This window comes from Myripristis murdjan, chromosome 23 (genome assembly GCF_902150065.1).
Source record: "Myripristis murdjan chromosome 23, fMyrMur1.1, whole genome shotgun sequence".
Lineage (NCBI taxonomy): Eukaryota > Metazoa > Chordata > Actinopteri > Holocentriformes > Holocentridae > Myripristis > Myripristis murdjan.
Window position 1 is genome coordinate 20,046,637 of NC_044002.1, and position 15,055 is coordinate 20,061,691.

A 15,055-nucleotide genomic window follows, 5' to 3' on the forward strand; every position below is an offset into this window, starting at 1 on the left:
AGAGATTTTTGCAGTAGCATCACAAATCTTGGAGCAACCACATGTGGCACCATCAGGCCTCCAATGGCAAATTGGCTATGCACAAATAATGGCGAAATATGTAAAAAACTAGGCTTTTAAAAGTTGTGCTGTGGGGTCAGGTTAGTAAAAGCAAATAGTCTGATAAGGTAGATGTTTCAGGTGACGTAACGCCCACCAGAGGTCGCATTACATCACCTGAAAGCCTTGTATTGGCACACAGAGTTATTGTGCAACCCTGACAATCGCCAGACATGGCAAAGAAGACACACAGACAGACGGACAGACAGATTGAGAAAGGCACTTGTGAAGAAACAGATTTGATTCAGCACAGTATCACCGAATTCACCGTGAGGACCCCTCGCCCTGCACTCTGTAATGCTGCAGGAACACACAGCACATACCTGCGCTTGTCAAAAATAAAGGTGCTGTCTTGCAACAAGGAAGGAATGCTACACTTGAGAGAAGTTCAAACAGGCAGGCAGGTAGGGAAGGTTGTAGTTAATTGGCAAAACTCCTGTTTACACCTGGCATTAACACGTTTTGAGGGAGCGGAACTGCGAGCGCGGAGTGCAGGAACATCAAATCCAGGTGAAAATGCACTCAGGATGCACTGAGGATCTGATCAGTCGATGCATCGTAAATGCAATCTTCAAACCACGTGTCCAAGCTACGTAAAAGGATATAAACTTTTGATAAAAATACACTTCTATTTCCACGAGGCTTGAGTGCAGATCCAACCAGGGAGTGCAAGCAAAACAACCTAACACCTGACTGAGACTGGATTTTTGAGGCTAAAAATAACAGTAGTAGTGGCCCATATTTTCCTTATCCATCAAACACACATTTATAGTGAGAAGTAATTAAATGTGGTAATGAAATAGTAAAGGTATGCACTAGAGGCTTGATATTTTACATCTCAACTATAAACACAGCTCCATCTGCTCGGCTGTGATTCGCTGCTCTGCCACCTCACTGCTATACAAACTATTGTAAACAACAGAGTCTGCTGCACAAACTGTTTCATGATAACACTGATTTAAATTATCTAAAGTGCTTTATGCTGCAATATGTTTTTTTTTTTTTTTTGCATGCTGACCAACATGCACTCCAGTACAAATATATCTAAAAAGAGCCAATATTGGCCAATAATATCAGGCAGCTGATTTTATATATATATGTATATATATCAGTTGGTAGCAGGCAGCTTGGACAAGTGACCACTGATATCTGATAATATTAAATATCATGATATTAGTGGCCAAATGCTATATTTGTTACAATATTGAACCCACCCGTATGCATTCTTTTATTTAACTATTTGAGTTAAAAAAAAAAAAAAATTAGATTGTTGGCACTGCACTTATCCATATAACACATATGCACATGGCAGTAGTCACGCGTGCGTAGGTCATTTTGATTATACACACAACAATTTTGATTAATGTGCAAACCATGTACATAAAACAGTGAATGTAGGAGATTTTAGAATAAAATAAAATAAAATAAACTGACTTTTCAAATTCTGAGTTGATGTTGGATTGGCTGAATCTGCTCATCATTGTTGAAATATTGCAACAATATCGCAATATTAAGATTTAGAAATCGCCCATGCCACCACAAATGGATTGTCAGGACATGGATGAGTAGAGACACAGTATTCACTGTCAGTTTTAAAGGATGTAAAATATTTCAGTGTGAGAGAGAGATGCATTTTACTGCCGGGTGTAGGTACAATCTGGATTTGAGGCACATGTTAATATCGCCAGGTGTAAAGGGAGACTTTGTCGAAAATAAAACAGGCCATAAAACACATCTGCAATCCTGAGATAGCAGTGACACTGCCAGCCGTTAAAACACGGTATGCTCGGTGCTGCCTGGAGTGTTCGGAGTCGGAAACAGAGCTGTGCGTCCTGAACAACACTCGTGCACTTGTGCAACATGGATTCACAAGTTCAGTCTCACTTTTGTCAAATCGCCAGCACCCAACCCAGCGGATCTCCTCCAATCAGACAGCAGGGCTGATCAGGAGCGGGACGGAGCTGAGATTTGACCACAATTTCGTTGCTAAAGTGCAGCTCCTGTTGTGATTTCACTCGTGCGGCTCGTCCTCTGTGCCCACGAAGAAGCAGACCTGTCGAGGAGAGGGGCTGGGAGAGAGCTGGTGCTGGGAGGAAGAGGACGGGCTCGAGCTGAGGACGTCCCAGTAGTCGCTGTGGAGGTCCAGGGCGGAGAAAGCCGGTAGATTGTCTTTCTCCACGAAGTTGTTGTGCTCAACGGTCGGCGGCGAGCTCAGGCACTTCCTCAGGCATGGGTCACTGTGGGGTCGAGCACAGGGACGCTGTCAGTTTGGTGCACACACAGAAAATTATAACAGCTTCTACACACTTTATAAAAAAACAGAGAAAATGGGCTGGTATATTACAACAGCCTATTGACCTAGAACTAAACTATAATAGATCTGAACAATGGGCTATAGAAGCAGAACTATATCAAAAAAGATATGAACAATGGGCTATTGAACTAAAACTACATTACAACAGATATAAACAATAGGCTAAAGAAGTAGAACTACATTATAATTGATATAAACAATGGGCTCCACAACTAGAACTATATTACAATAGATATAAACAATGGGCTGCAGAACTACAATAATTGCAGACAGAGACAACCATATGGTGCACAGAAGATATACAAAAAGCAGTGCATGTTTGTAATATCTTCATTTGAGCTTTAGGGTTGCATGTGGAGCCAAAAGTCTGATAATTTAAATCACTTTTTTTCTTTCTTTCGGTTTTAATTGATGACGTGTGCAGGAGTTATTTTCTCTTCGTTAAGTAAACTTCAGGATGGCAACTTGATCCTCCCAGTCGTCATCCTGAACCCTTCAGCCACACGGCTATAGTTAACTTTACTGATTACTGAACTGAAGCAAAAAGCCCTTCTTAAATAAAGTGCTTAATCGAAGGCACGTGTTACCCGTCGGAGGCGGCTGGCGCTCCTCTCCAGGCGTGCCGGTACACGTCGCCTGCCACCCCGAACAGCCAGCGCACGTCAGTCGGCACCTCGGGGATCCACTCCACCAATCTGGGAGAAGAAGAAGGAACATTCGAGTGCTGTTTCCCATTTTTAACCACCAGGCAGCGCTGTTTTAGCCTGCAGCCCTGACCGTACGTGAGATGAAATGTGCTCCTCATGGACAGTTTGAAGTGCACCGCTGTTTTGCCTAAAATTTTAATATTTTCAACTTCTAGCACTTGACGGTGCTAAACACCTGCCAAGCTCTAAGTGCTGTGGGGAACATGCAGCTCCAGGTCCTGGCTACTCAAAATTATGAGGAAAAAAAAACAAAACAAAGCTGTAACATGAGTCTGTGATCAAGTCAATATTTCCATTTAAAACCTTTCAGTTGAATCATATAGTGACGATGATGATGACAGGGTGATGATAAGGTGACCTCGGGGTATCGTGACACACCGTTTTGCTGTCTCAACTGATGACGGCGAGAAAATTTGAATTCAAAAACTGACAAAATGAGGCATGAATCATTTACATGTAGGCAGGGAAATTATTTGAAAATGTGACACCACACCCAGCATTACAGCTCACTTCACTTGGTATGAAAAATAATCTGATTTCATTTAAGGTGATTATGCATACATGAGTCATATGGTGATATAGAGGGGGTGGACAGAACAGTGGAAACTTTACATGAAAAATTACTGTCTAATTAAAGAACAAAATCCCACTAACAAAATGTTTTGAATATTTTTTGAAGCAACATGAGGAAACTGATGAACTAATGAACATGAACACACTGATGAACTGTGAGGAGTTTCATTTTATCCACTCCCTTTATTTTGATTTTTAAAAATATATATATTCATGAGTGTTGTGATGTTGATTTCAGTTCCTGGTGGACAGACTTCTTCAGTCATGTGCCTCTATACCTCGGCCACTAGAGGGAGCCTCTTTATACTAATCCAAGGCTTTTCAACCTTTTATAAGCATTTAAACACAACCAATCTGATCTAACATCACTGGTATGATGTTTAAATATATCTTTTTAATAATCAGAAATATAGCTTTATTGTAATTTTAAAATATTTTCATACATATTTTCAAGTTTTGTAATATTCTAATATTAGATTTTTTTTCTTTTCTTTTCTTTTTCTTTTTTCTTTCTTTCTTTCTTTTTTCTTTTTTTTTCTTTTTCTTTTTTTTTTTTTTTTTACAAATGTTCACTTGATTTCTTTCAAAACATGGGGAAAAGGCAATGAGTTAACATTAAAAATTGGCAAGAAATGACCTGAAAATGAGTAGAATTTTTTTTTAATGACAAGAAAACTATATAAATTAAATACTTAACTTATATAAATATATAATATTATATATAATATATATATATTTACACCTGGACTGAGAGTTTTCAGACTTGTTGTAATTTAACTAAACCGCAGCCTCGTTTGTTTGACGCCGACAGACATCTTTGTGTGTGTGTGTGTGTATGTGTGTGTGTGTGTGTACTCACCTCTGGGCCACTGAGTAGGCCGACTGCACAGGAAGTGTGTACGGCAGCAGCATGTAGGAAGCCACTCTCATTGGCAGCGTTTCTGACACTGTGGCGTACAGGCCAGCCTTGCCTTGGCAGGCCTCACAGAACACTAACACACACACACACACACACACACACACACACACACACACACAGAGAGAGAGAGAGAAACCAGATCATTATGTTATCTATGCACACAAACATTATCTATACAACAGTAAAAAGGCAGGATTAAGTCATGCATGACCCTCGACCTCTATTGGCGGGCAGTAAAAACCAAAACAGGCCTGATGGGACGGGCCTCCTTCAAAAGTGTTGACACAAACAGTTTAACAGAGGGCTGAGCAAACAAATTAATTAGAGCTGAAATTCAACAGGAGCACATAGTGAATGCTGCTTTAATTATGTTGTTTAATAATACCACTGCTTTTATAAGAACATGGCCTCACAGCCGAAACGATGGGAGGCGCTTGTGAGCATCTTAAAATGTGTGTAGGGATTGTTTCTCTCCAGATTAGAGACAAACAGATTGCAGATTACAGGCTGAAATATTCAGTTTGACAGCCAGTTAACAGACTCATCCAGTGAGGAGGTGAAATATCAGCATGTTAAATATTCTGATAAATATACTGCTCTGTCATTCGCTTTTTAGGCTGACAATGACTCATAGGGATGGGCTGAGATATCAAAATTGTTATCAGCTGATATCAGACTCAAAATGTAATACTGATATTGCATTTTTTTTTTTTTTTTTTGCTGGTATTGAAGTGATAGCAACATTTGACACTTGTGTGACCTTTGTCAAAATAGCCACAGTGAATTGGAGTATTTTAAGAATTTCAGTGGTAAGGTTAAGTTAGACTTTTTTCCAGGGATAAAAACAAACAAGTTACAGATTACAGGCCAAAAAGTGAGTTGCATTATGGTCACTGTGTAATAAAAATGGACTTGTTGGCCCAGTAAACAGCGACGTGTAGAAACTTAAGCACAAGCCAACAGATCCCGGGACGACTTGTCACCTTTCTTGATGTGCGTCGGCAGGACGAGCTGCTCGTCCAGCCACCAGTGCTGTTTGCCCACCAGGCGGAGCCGCCGCAGCACCCACTCCCTCGTGGTCTCGGCGTGCCTGCAGCAGCAGTCGGCCGGGGGGTCCGGCAGGGCGGGGCCGGCGGCCGGACGCTCCAGCATCAGCAGGTCTGCGGCATCACAAACACGACGTGAGTGACGTTACAAAGGTCGAGCCATTATAACGGCAATTTAGCCATTGAGGTTTATGATAGGGGGATGGAATGACATCGCAAAATGATGCACTATTTGGGAGTTACCATGGCAACACAGCGGGATACTCACTGTTATCCTCAAGGAAGCGCAGAGCATCCTTGTAGCCACTCTGACACATCTCTGCCATGACCTGTCAAAAAGAAAAAGAGAAAAAAATTAAATTACCAGAAGTGAATGTATATGAAAGAAAGACTGCATCAACAAAGTGTTAACAAAAAAAAAAAAAAAATCCATAGAAATTACAGGCATGGTGGCATCCCAAAATAAATTTAAAAGAAATCTATTTGAAGAAGAGTTCAAGCCATTCATCTATATTTCACAGATTTTGTATAGAAGTCATGGATATTTCTTCAAGATGACATGTTTTAACTATTTTATACCTTTTGGAATACATTCCCATGTTTTTCCTTATTAGACCAGATTGTTAAATTATATTTGATAGTCTGCATAAGTGCCTCCTAAATGCCTCACATTCACATCTTTCCATTATGCAAGTTATAAATCTGTCAGCGAATCACCTTATCATTTTAATGGCATGTCCTATCAATCTTATGGTGCCATCACCTCATCATGCTCAGTTTCTTATTACATAAGTGCAACTGCTTCAATAAAAGGGAGGGCACTGACATCAGCAGAGGCCCTTTCAGGGGGTCAGAAGTCAAAAAACACTCAGTTCTCTTCGTTATTTGATGTTCAAATTCTTTCCATGTTGTTAATCCGCAAGCCAAGATGTGTGTATGTGTGTGTATGTGTGTGTGTTTGCCCTTTCTAGTTAACACAGACTGATTAAACATGATTATGACGCTCATGGCTTTGAGTATGTACGAGTAGATTTGTTTCCCTGTGTGTTTTTTTTGTTTTTTCTTCAGGCCACGTGGTGCAGAAAGGCAATTCCTCCCTGCAAGAATGTTGTAAGAGCACACATGCCGGCGTCACACAGAGATTTGTGCACGGTGTTACATAACCGCGCGACGCAGCGGGCGCGACACCCCGCTCCCACGTGAGGGGAGTGGTGTGAGTGGTGTGACGGCAGGCGGCACCACAACAACATAGCGCAGAGAGATCAAACCAGTGGGGTCAAAGTTCGCCTCGCCTTAAAGGTTACCTAATGTCATCGAGACAAAGGGGGGCAATCAGCGGAAACACGGGAAGAAAGGGGAAAACAACAGCCAAACAGCCAAAAGTACACAGAGACACTAAACAACTGAGTGGTCAGACGGGCAAGCTGAGGGTAAAGAAGGGAGAAAATAAAAAAAGTTGTGGTGCAAATGCCGCCACCCCTCCCTTACAAAGACCTTTATGAAGCATTGGGTGAACCATTGGGGTAAAGATTCCTTTATTCTCTCATGCGGTTTGGGGAATTAAGGGGCATCCAACTTTGTAAACCATCTTAACTATCTGTGCCACAAGTCCCTTTCACCCATGTACTCTGTGCCCAGTCAAAAACAGGTTCAAAGGAATAATAAGTGATGTTTTCTTGAAAATATGCATCGGTTTTGTAATGCTAGTGATGCGTTTAAAGTGTCCCGCTGCAGCAACGGCGCCTTGATTGGAATAAAGAGAGGAAGAGGCACATGGACGGCGATAGACACCATGGCTAAAAGAGAAACTCAAACTCCATCAACTGGAACTCCAAGGAAATATTCCCCACGGTCCCGCCCACGCTGTTTGATGGACAGCTGATCTCTGGGAAGCGCGGTGCAAAAACACAGCAGCGATCAGCACGTGGCGCTGAAGACGTCGCCAAATGCATGAAAGTGTGAATCTCGTGGGTTTCCACTTTAACCCTCCTCCGTGTGAGCCGCTTGACCTTTTGCATAATGACGCCAGTTTGCACTCATAAATGATGATAGCTCAGATTCTGATGGGCGAGGTGATTATAAAGTCATTATGAGAGGTTTGTAGGCTTGAGCAGAACATTATATTGTTATACCTCACCGTAAATTGAGATAAAAGTCTATTGGACTGGCCCTGGTTGATTGGTCCGTCCATCGCACACAATATCTCAGACACCACCGATCAGATTTTGATGAAACCCTGAGGAATGAATACTTGGATTTTACCTATAATGGAAGGGACCTGAGATAGAAAGAGGCTGTGGGTCCAAACCATTGAACTTAACTTGGATTTTGCAGAAAACACTGATCAGCCCAATGCATCACTTGTTTTTCGACTGCACTGACTGGTCCAAACACAAAAACCAGCTAAAGACAAGGTGACTGATGGGCCCAGACAAGGGGATTCGTCCTCGGTGCGGCGCGCTCCTACCTTGGGCTCTGGGGGGAACAGGGCTCGGCTCAGGCGGTACATGTTGCCCAGGTTCATCTGGATGCTGGTGTTGGTGAAGCGCAGCTCGTGGAAGCTGCTGGAGTTGTCCTTGGGGCAGATGTCGCTCTCGCCCGAGAACGGAGAGATGGTGATGGTGTTCTTCACCTCCGACTGGGGGAGGTTGTCGCTGATGCCCCCGTCGACGTAACGCTGGAATAAATCAGAAGTGGGATTTTAGGATAAGGACGTAGAAGGCGCCGCTCACACGAGACATTGGACACCAACAAATTCACAAAGAAGTAAACTGTACTCTGAAACCTCCAAGGCTGTGCTGTTGTGTTAGTGTGGTTTAGTTTTTGTTTCTTGAAAATGCTTAGTTTTAGTTTAGTTTTCATTAGTTTCAGTGTTAATTTCAGTCTTTTTTGTAATATGGGGTGTTAGGGGCAAGATTCAAAAAAGGGCGATTTCAAAAAAGATAAAAACTGAAGACATTTGGTATATAATTTTAGTTTACTTCAGTTAGTTTTGTTAAAGTTTTGGTTAGTTATCGATTTTTCTTTGCAAAGTCTCGTTTTCATTTTATTTCCGTTAACAAAAATGCTCTTCCACATCTAGTTCTTGCTATTTCATTAGTTTTCGTTAGTGATTAATAACCATGGTTCCAACATGGTTTTTATCATAATACATAACAATTACATTACTGGACACAAAATGTATAAAAAAAGCTTAAAATACAAGCTACTGCAACATATTTTGATAAATTCTGTGACTTAAAACAAATTCATCCATAGTTCATATTTATTATAACACTATTAGCACAATGCACTCATCATAATGCTAAAATGCAATAACATTATATCAAAATGAAGAGCATAATGATCCATTTCAACACAAAGGATTAGAGAATTGATATAGTATCGCGAAATATTATCGATTATTGTGATACTCAGCTGTATTGATAATTGGCACAGCTTTAGTAAAATTTCATTGGCTGATAAAATGCATTATGTACGCTCTACCAAAAGTTAAACTAGTTTCGACTTTTTTTTTTTTTTTTTTGACAGACTTCCCTGCAACATTTTGTTCTTGTTTAAATAAACGGCATGTTATCTGATTTTGGCGCGTCACAGATGCTCATGTGAAAGAGAATTAAGCCGACACAAGTGGTTGTCTGTATTCCCAATTTTCGGTCACATGTTTTGAACAATTCCCACGTTTTGCAGCGAGCAAATATTACAACGGCTAAAAAAATAAATAAAATAAAAAATTACCTTTCCACCAATAACAACCCAAGTCAAATGTGCCTGGCCTCATCTCATTTCCCCCAACACTAACATCTTTGTAGGCATGAGTGACGTGAGTGGAGATTACCCATTTTGTCACTTTTATGCAATGAACTGCTCTAGTTGCAAATTAAGGTCAAATGCAGCTTCTATAACGTGAGCATATAAAAAGAAGGCTTTCTGGTTTAATTCGCTCAGCACAGGAGGAATTAACCTCCTTCCCTGTGCCAGCTCTGAAATCCCATTCAGTTTGCTGGCAGGGGAAGAAAAATGTGAAAAATGCTGCCTCTGTGTTTTGTTTTCCTGTTTGAGCGGCCCGTCTGACGAAATAGAGGTCAGTGAGGAAATGCAGGGCGAGATCATCTCACGAAATGTGCACGGCAACCAAACTCCCTTCTCTGTGACTTTTATTTTTACATGATTGCAACGACACTTAAATCAATTTGCTTGAGTCAAATGTCAGACAAATTAGACCAAGCGTAACTCGTTTCAGGCTGTCCTCCCCCCGGAGGTAGCGTGCCTCATGTGAAACGGCAACGTGTGCAGAATTTGTACACATCCTCGCACGGGGGTGATGAGTCACGCCAGCTGAAATGAGCTCACAGCCAGCCTGCCGTTCAGGAAACCAAGAGTACAGAATGTATAGAATTCACAAGCAAGGCCGGCCAATTCGGGGAAAAAGCGGAGAGAGGGGTCGTTTCCTCTAAAAAGCCGCCTGTTGAGCTGAATTTAGCTGTGACTTATGGGACACAATGCATGCACTGTGGTGTTTAGATTGAACTTTACCATTAACCCCCAGCGGGCACAGATAACAGCTTCTATTCAGAGGACATGAGCTATCTGTGAAATACAATTAGGCGTCCACAGAGAGGCAGAGAGAGAGAGTGAGAGAGACTGCAGGCTGGAGAGCTGCATGTGTTTTGAGGCTTGTCCTCCTTTAATTTGAGCCTGATACACTCCTCTGCCCCCAGTGAGTCACTCTGCAAGCACAGCCACCAGGCCTGGACTCTGATCTGATCTGACTGAGCTATAACAATGTCTGACCAGCAAGCAAGGTTACTACAATTTTGCATTTTTTGTTAGTTTTTATTTTTATGAAATGGCCACACATGACTTCTCCATCTTAAACAGTGACATCATTCTGCACTAGTGGGTGAAAATTAAAGATTTCAACCAATAAAATCTTCACAAATCTTAAAACGTCCTCTCTCATTCCTCCTATCCCTTCAAATGAAATTGTTGGACTGTTGCACTTGAGGATAGTAACCTTGCCGGGAAGTAGGTCCGTGCGTGATTTGATGGCTGCCGTGTAAAGTGGCACCGTTTTTTTTTTTTTTTTTTTTTTTTTTTTTTTTTTAATACAAGAAGTCAAGTCATTGCCGCTGCATGTGCCCGGATGAGATCACCGCCAGAGTCCAACTGCAGCTGATTAGCAATCAAGATCGCCTACTGTATCTCGGTTTCAGGACACAAAATTATTTTATTGCACCGCTGCACCTTATACTTTCACATTTTCACTTCTTGCTGTCTTCAGGGTGTCTGCAGCTTTCAGAGAGTTACTTTCAATACTTTTTAAGATCTTTCAAGGCTTAAGACTTCTGGACAAATTTTCCCTTTTCTTATTCAAATACATTTTGCAGAAATGCTGTCTGATGCAGAGGAACTCACTCTGGTCAATTGAAATAGGCCGATAAATGAAATGAGATTAAATGGTGAAACTAAAATATCATGCATTGAAAATTAAGACAACTTGTTGATTTTTAAGGCCTAATATTTATAAAATTGGATTTAAGACATTTTTTAGACTTTTTAAGGACCTGCAGACACTCTGTCTCTTACACTCACTGTGGTTCTTTATCATCAAATTTCACATGACAAATAAATCATAAAATAAATCACTTTATTACTTTCGGGCACAGCTACAGCCCCTAAGGCAAACATCGCATAGACTCTTCACTTGTTTGAGGTCTTTTGTAGGCCTTAAAACAATTTATCAAAATTGCAACATGCAACAAAAGCATTATCCAAACTGCAGGAGCTTAGGTTTTGGGGGGGAAATGGTAAATTATGTGAAAAAATTGCATTGTGAATGAAGCATTGTGGTGTTTCAAAGGCACCTTGACCTATTTTCCAGATGTAATAAACATGTTGCAAATCACGTCATCATTACTTTGATTGTTTTGTCTCAAGTAAAAATGAAAACTGTGATGCAAAAATAATCATTCCCACTAAATTTTTGAATCATATCGCAATTGCAACATCTTTCAAAATAGTTTTTTTTTTTTTAACCATATTGCTCGGCTGTAGTCTTTTGACACCAAAACTTTTCCCATCGACAGAAGAAGGCTCTCCTCAGGCATTCAGAAGAGGAGAAAGATTTTTTTCTTCTTCTTCTAAATGTCACGTTTCACTGCTGAACTTTTGTCCTGGTCACACTGGAGCACGTCGCCCACTCGGCAGATATGTTTGGCAATGCATCATAAACGACAAACCACACAAGGATTTTAACACTTTGGCCTTGCTCAATTACACGACTATTTATCATGGAGACATACAACACCAATGTCCGATTAATTGCACTCTTAAATGGAGGCCAAAGCTGAAGCCCCTCCGGGGGAAATTCAACCACAGACACCTACCACTCCTTGGAAGGACGGAGGAATCAGGCCACAGTAGATGGGGATGAAGCAGCTGCAGATGAGGGCCTGTGGAGGGAGCACAGGGTTAAACCAGAATAAATCCATTTCCTGTTGCACATGTTTCACCAACAGAAACCCAGTTAGATCCTCTAGGTCCTGAACACACACACACACACACGCACAGGCCAAGCCATCATCATCATAAAACACCATCTCTGTGACTTGATATTGACTTTGTGGATGTCATATTTTTAAAGCCATCACTAATAAGCTCACACTCTATTTAACAAGACCTATCGAAGGCAAATACTGACCTTGGCAAATTGGACTTTTCATGTTACACACCCCGTTTGTGCAGAATGGCTGCAAGACTTCATCTTTATATTTTAATCTCTGCGTTCCGTTCAGGATTTTAAACATCATATATTCAAAAGCTCTCACACAAGGAATGCAGTTGTCAAGGCAGACCCTTCCCACGGGATGCATAATCCGCATCTGATACGGATTATCCACCCGCATTTTGCACCAATAATAATAATTATTGTGACTATAATTATAATCACAATAATACTATTACTGAACTACTACCAGCAGTATTTCAGCTACTTTCAGCTTTTATTCGGCACAGCAGTTTGAGGTCATTTGAAACCTCCATCCCACCTGAATAAGCTCTTCCTTGGAGCCGAACTGGGACACCAGGACGTTTTGTCCGTCGGACACTCGCGTGAGGGAGATGCACAGCCGGCCTGACGCCAGGATGTGAGCGTCGGAGGGCAGGTCGCGACTCAGGCCTGACCTGAGCACCTTGACCAGGTTGAAGGAGGGGTGAAGGGGGCCCAGGTTCCTCTTCCTGGCCTCCTTTGCCACCGCGATGACATCTTCACAGCATGTAGCTAAGACAAAGAGAGAGAGAGAGAGAGAGAGAGAGAGGAGTTAGGGGTTAGAGAGACCTGGAGGAACCCTGGTGATCAGCTGACGACAAACAAAAACACACCACGATTGTCAACCAGCATTTAAATCAATGTTGACCTCGATCGGCGTGGGTCAGTGACCGGCAGTGAACTGTGCGTCTCTGTGGCCGAGCGCCAGGCCCCGGCAAGGTGTGACCTCTTCACAGGGCCTTTACTTTTCTCATTGGTTCTCCAAAATTGGCCGATGTCCACTTACACGTGTCTGCCGCCTCTCGGTGACATAACATGACTTTTTATGGTTGCTTATTCATAGGAGAGAAAGTGAAAGAGTCGATCAATCACTCACTCACTGAATCTTAATCATATTTTCCCCCGGCAAGACCAGGCATGTTTGCTTGTGACCTTGTGGCTCCTCAAATCAAATCTACACACGCATAAATGAAAGCTATTATCAGGCCTTGTCCCCTCTGCGTCCGGCACAGCTCTCTGTCTCTAGATAGATAGATAGATAGATAGATATATAGATAGATAGATTTTTTACTATAATTAGAGGCATTTGGTTAAACCTAGGGCTGGCCGATATAGACAAAAGCAATCATCATGATATCTTTGACTGGCAGGGGTAATTATTGGTGCTTTCAAACTATATTTACATCAACAGTCATTAATAACGTGGATATAAAGACCAAGCAGCTAGAGGCAAATCGCAGAACAGCTACAACAGTGTAATAACCTCTGACAACTGCACCCCTTTACTGTAATGCAGCCTTTACAACATGGAAAAAACGAAACTAATGCCATATCATCATATTACACACCCTAATCCCAGACTTATCGGGTCTCATTCATTCCACAATAGAGATAATGTCAATTTACCACCCAGTCCAAGTTACATCTAATCTTGTTTAGAGATATGGAAAAAAAAAAACATCTATGTTGACTGAAATAGACTATTAAAAAGCGTATTAACTTACAGAGGACACAAAGTGAACTCAAACAAATAGACATTCACTATATATTCCTTTCAAATCACATTATGATTAGAGGCAAAACAAAAGAAAACAAAACCAACAATGTCCCACGTATTATTTGGAGGAGGTAACAGTCTGTTAGAATAAACTGGACGCTGGGTTGCATCGTCCCTCCTGTACGCGCTGGTGACAACAGGACTGGAAGCCGATACAGAACACGATGTACTTTGGCTGCTCAACATGCAGAAACACACTCACGGCACTTCAGATGAAACCTTTAAACACTATTATGGTGTAAATGTGAATTTTAAGTGTTTTTACAAACAGGAGGCGCTTCGGCCGCTGCGCAAACGCGTGCGTAAAACTTGCGCTCGCAGGTGAAATCTTACTTATGGAGGCTTGGCTGGCGAGCACGGAGGCTGTGAGAGCGCCGGCCGAGGCCCCGTACAGCTTGGTGGCTCCCTTCACCAGGTAGGGCGCCTTCTCCAGCAGGCAGCTGGCCACTCCGATGTGATAAATCCCCAGGAACCCGCAGCCGGCGAAGGACAGGTTCCATCCTCCTTTTAGGTCAAACATCCCGGGACATGGAGCCCCGGCCGGGCCGCCTCGGTTCCGGAGAAGCAGGAGATCACTGACTGCACTCTTAATGTGGAAAGACAGTCACACTCACACCTTCATCACACACACAGCTCCGCTTCCGTGCAAGGAGCCGCTCACTGATGGACTCCCAGGTAAACAACTGGCTCTATATAAAGGGAGTGTCAGGAGCGAGGATGATGCGTTCACGTGCTCTCAGAAATATCAGTATTCCCTTATGAACAGCTTGTGTGACTAAAAATGTGCCTCCCCTGGCGGCGTGGTTTGTCATCGGTTCGTGTTGCGTGTGTGTGTGTGTGTGTGTGTGTGTGTGTGTGTGTGTGTGTGTGTGTGTGTGTGTGTGTGTGAGAGAGAGAGAGAGAGAGGGTGGGTGTCTTGAGCAGGGTTAAATCGAGGTCCAGACACATTGCCAAGGAACGCATATTTTTGGAGATGAAATATTTTCTGTCTCCAAAATATGCGGGCAATTGTCGAGGAATGGGTTTGGACTTGGAAAGTTTTCATGAAGCTCGTGACAAACATGAAAGAT

At 42.1% G+C, this 15,055-nt stretch overlaps 1 protein-coding gene across 1 annotated transcript; it reads right to left on the reverse strand.

The window, feature by feature from the left end:
• Positions 1-1,105: 1,105 nt before the first annotated feature.
• pnpla3 (patatin-like phospholipase domain containing 3) lies at positions 1,106-14,632 on the reverse strand. Its single transcript, XM_030046304.1, has 9 exons — positions 14,319-14,632; positions 12,708-12,940; positions 12,048-12,113; positions 8,126-8,335; positions 5,927-5,987; positions 5,596-5,772; positions 4,553-4,685; positions 3,001-3,108; positions 1,106-2,336 (listed from the first exon to the last, which is right to left on the reverse strand). Exons 1-9 carry the CDS (start codon positions 14,503-14,505, stop codon positions 2,111-2,113), a joined length of 1,401 nt encoding a protein of 466 aa, XP_029902164.1. The 5' UTR covers positions 14,506-14,632; the 3' UTR covers positions 1,106-2,110.
• Between the last annotated feature and the right edge of the window lie 423 nt (positions 14,633-15,055).

Coding starts and splice junctions, on each gene's coding strand:
- pnpla3 (XM_030046304.1), bottom strand. CDS start 14,505: ATGTTTGACCTAAAAGGAGGATGGAACCTGTCCTTCGCCGGCTGCGGG. Junction 8,336..12,047: donor CTCCGTCCTTCCAAGGAGTG/GTAGGTGTCTGT, acceptor GATTTATTCCAG/CGTTACGTCGACGGGGGCAT. Junction 2,337..3,000: donor GCGCCAGCCGCCTCCGACGG/GTAACACGTGCC, acceptor TCGACCCCACAG/TGACCCATGCCTGAGGAAGT.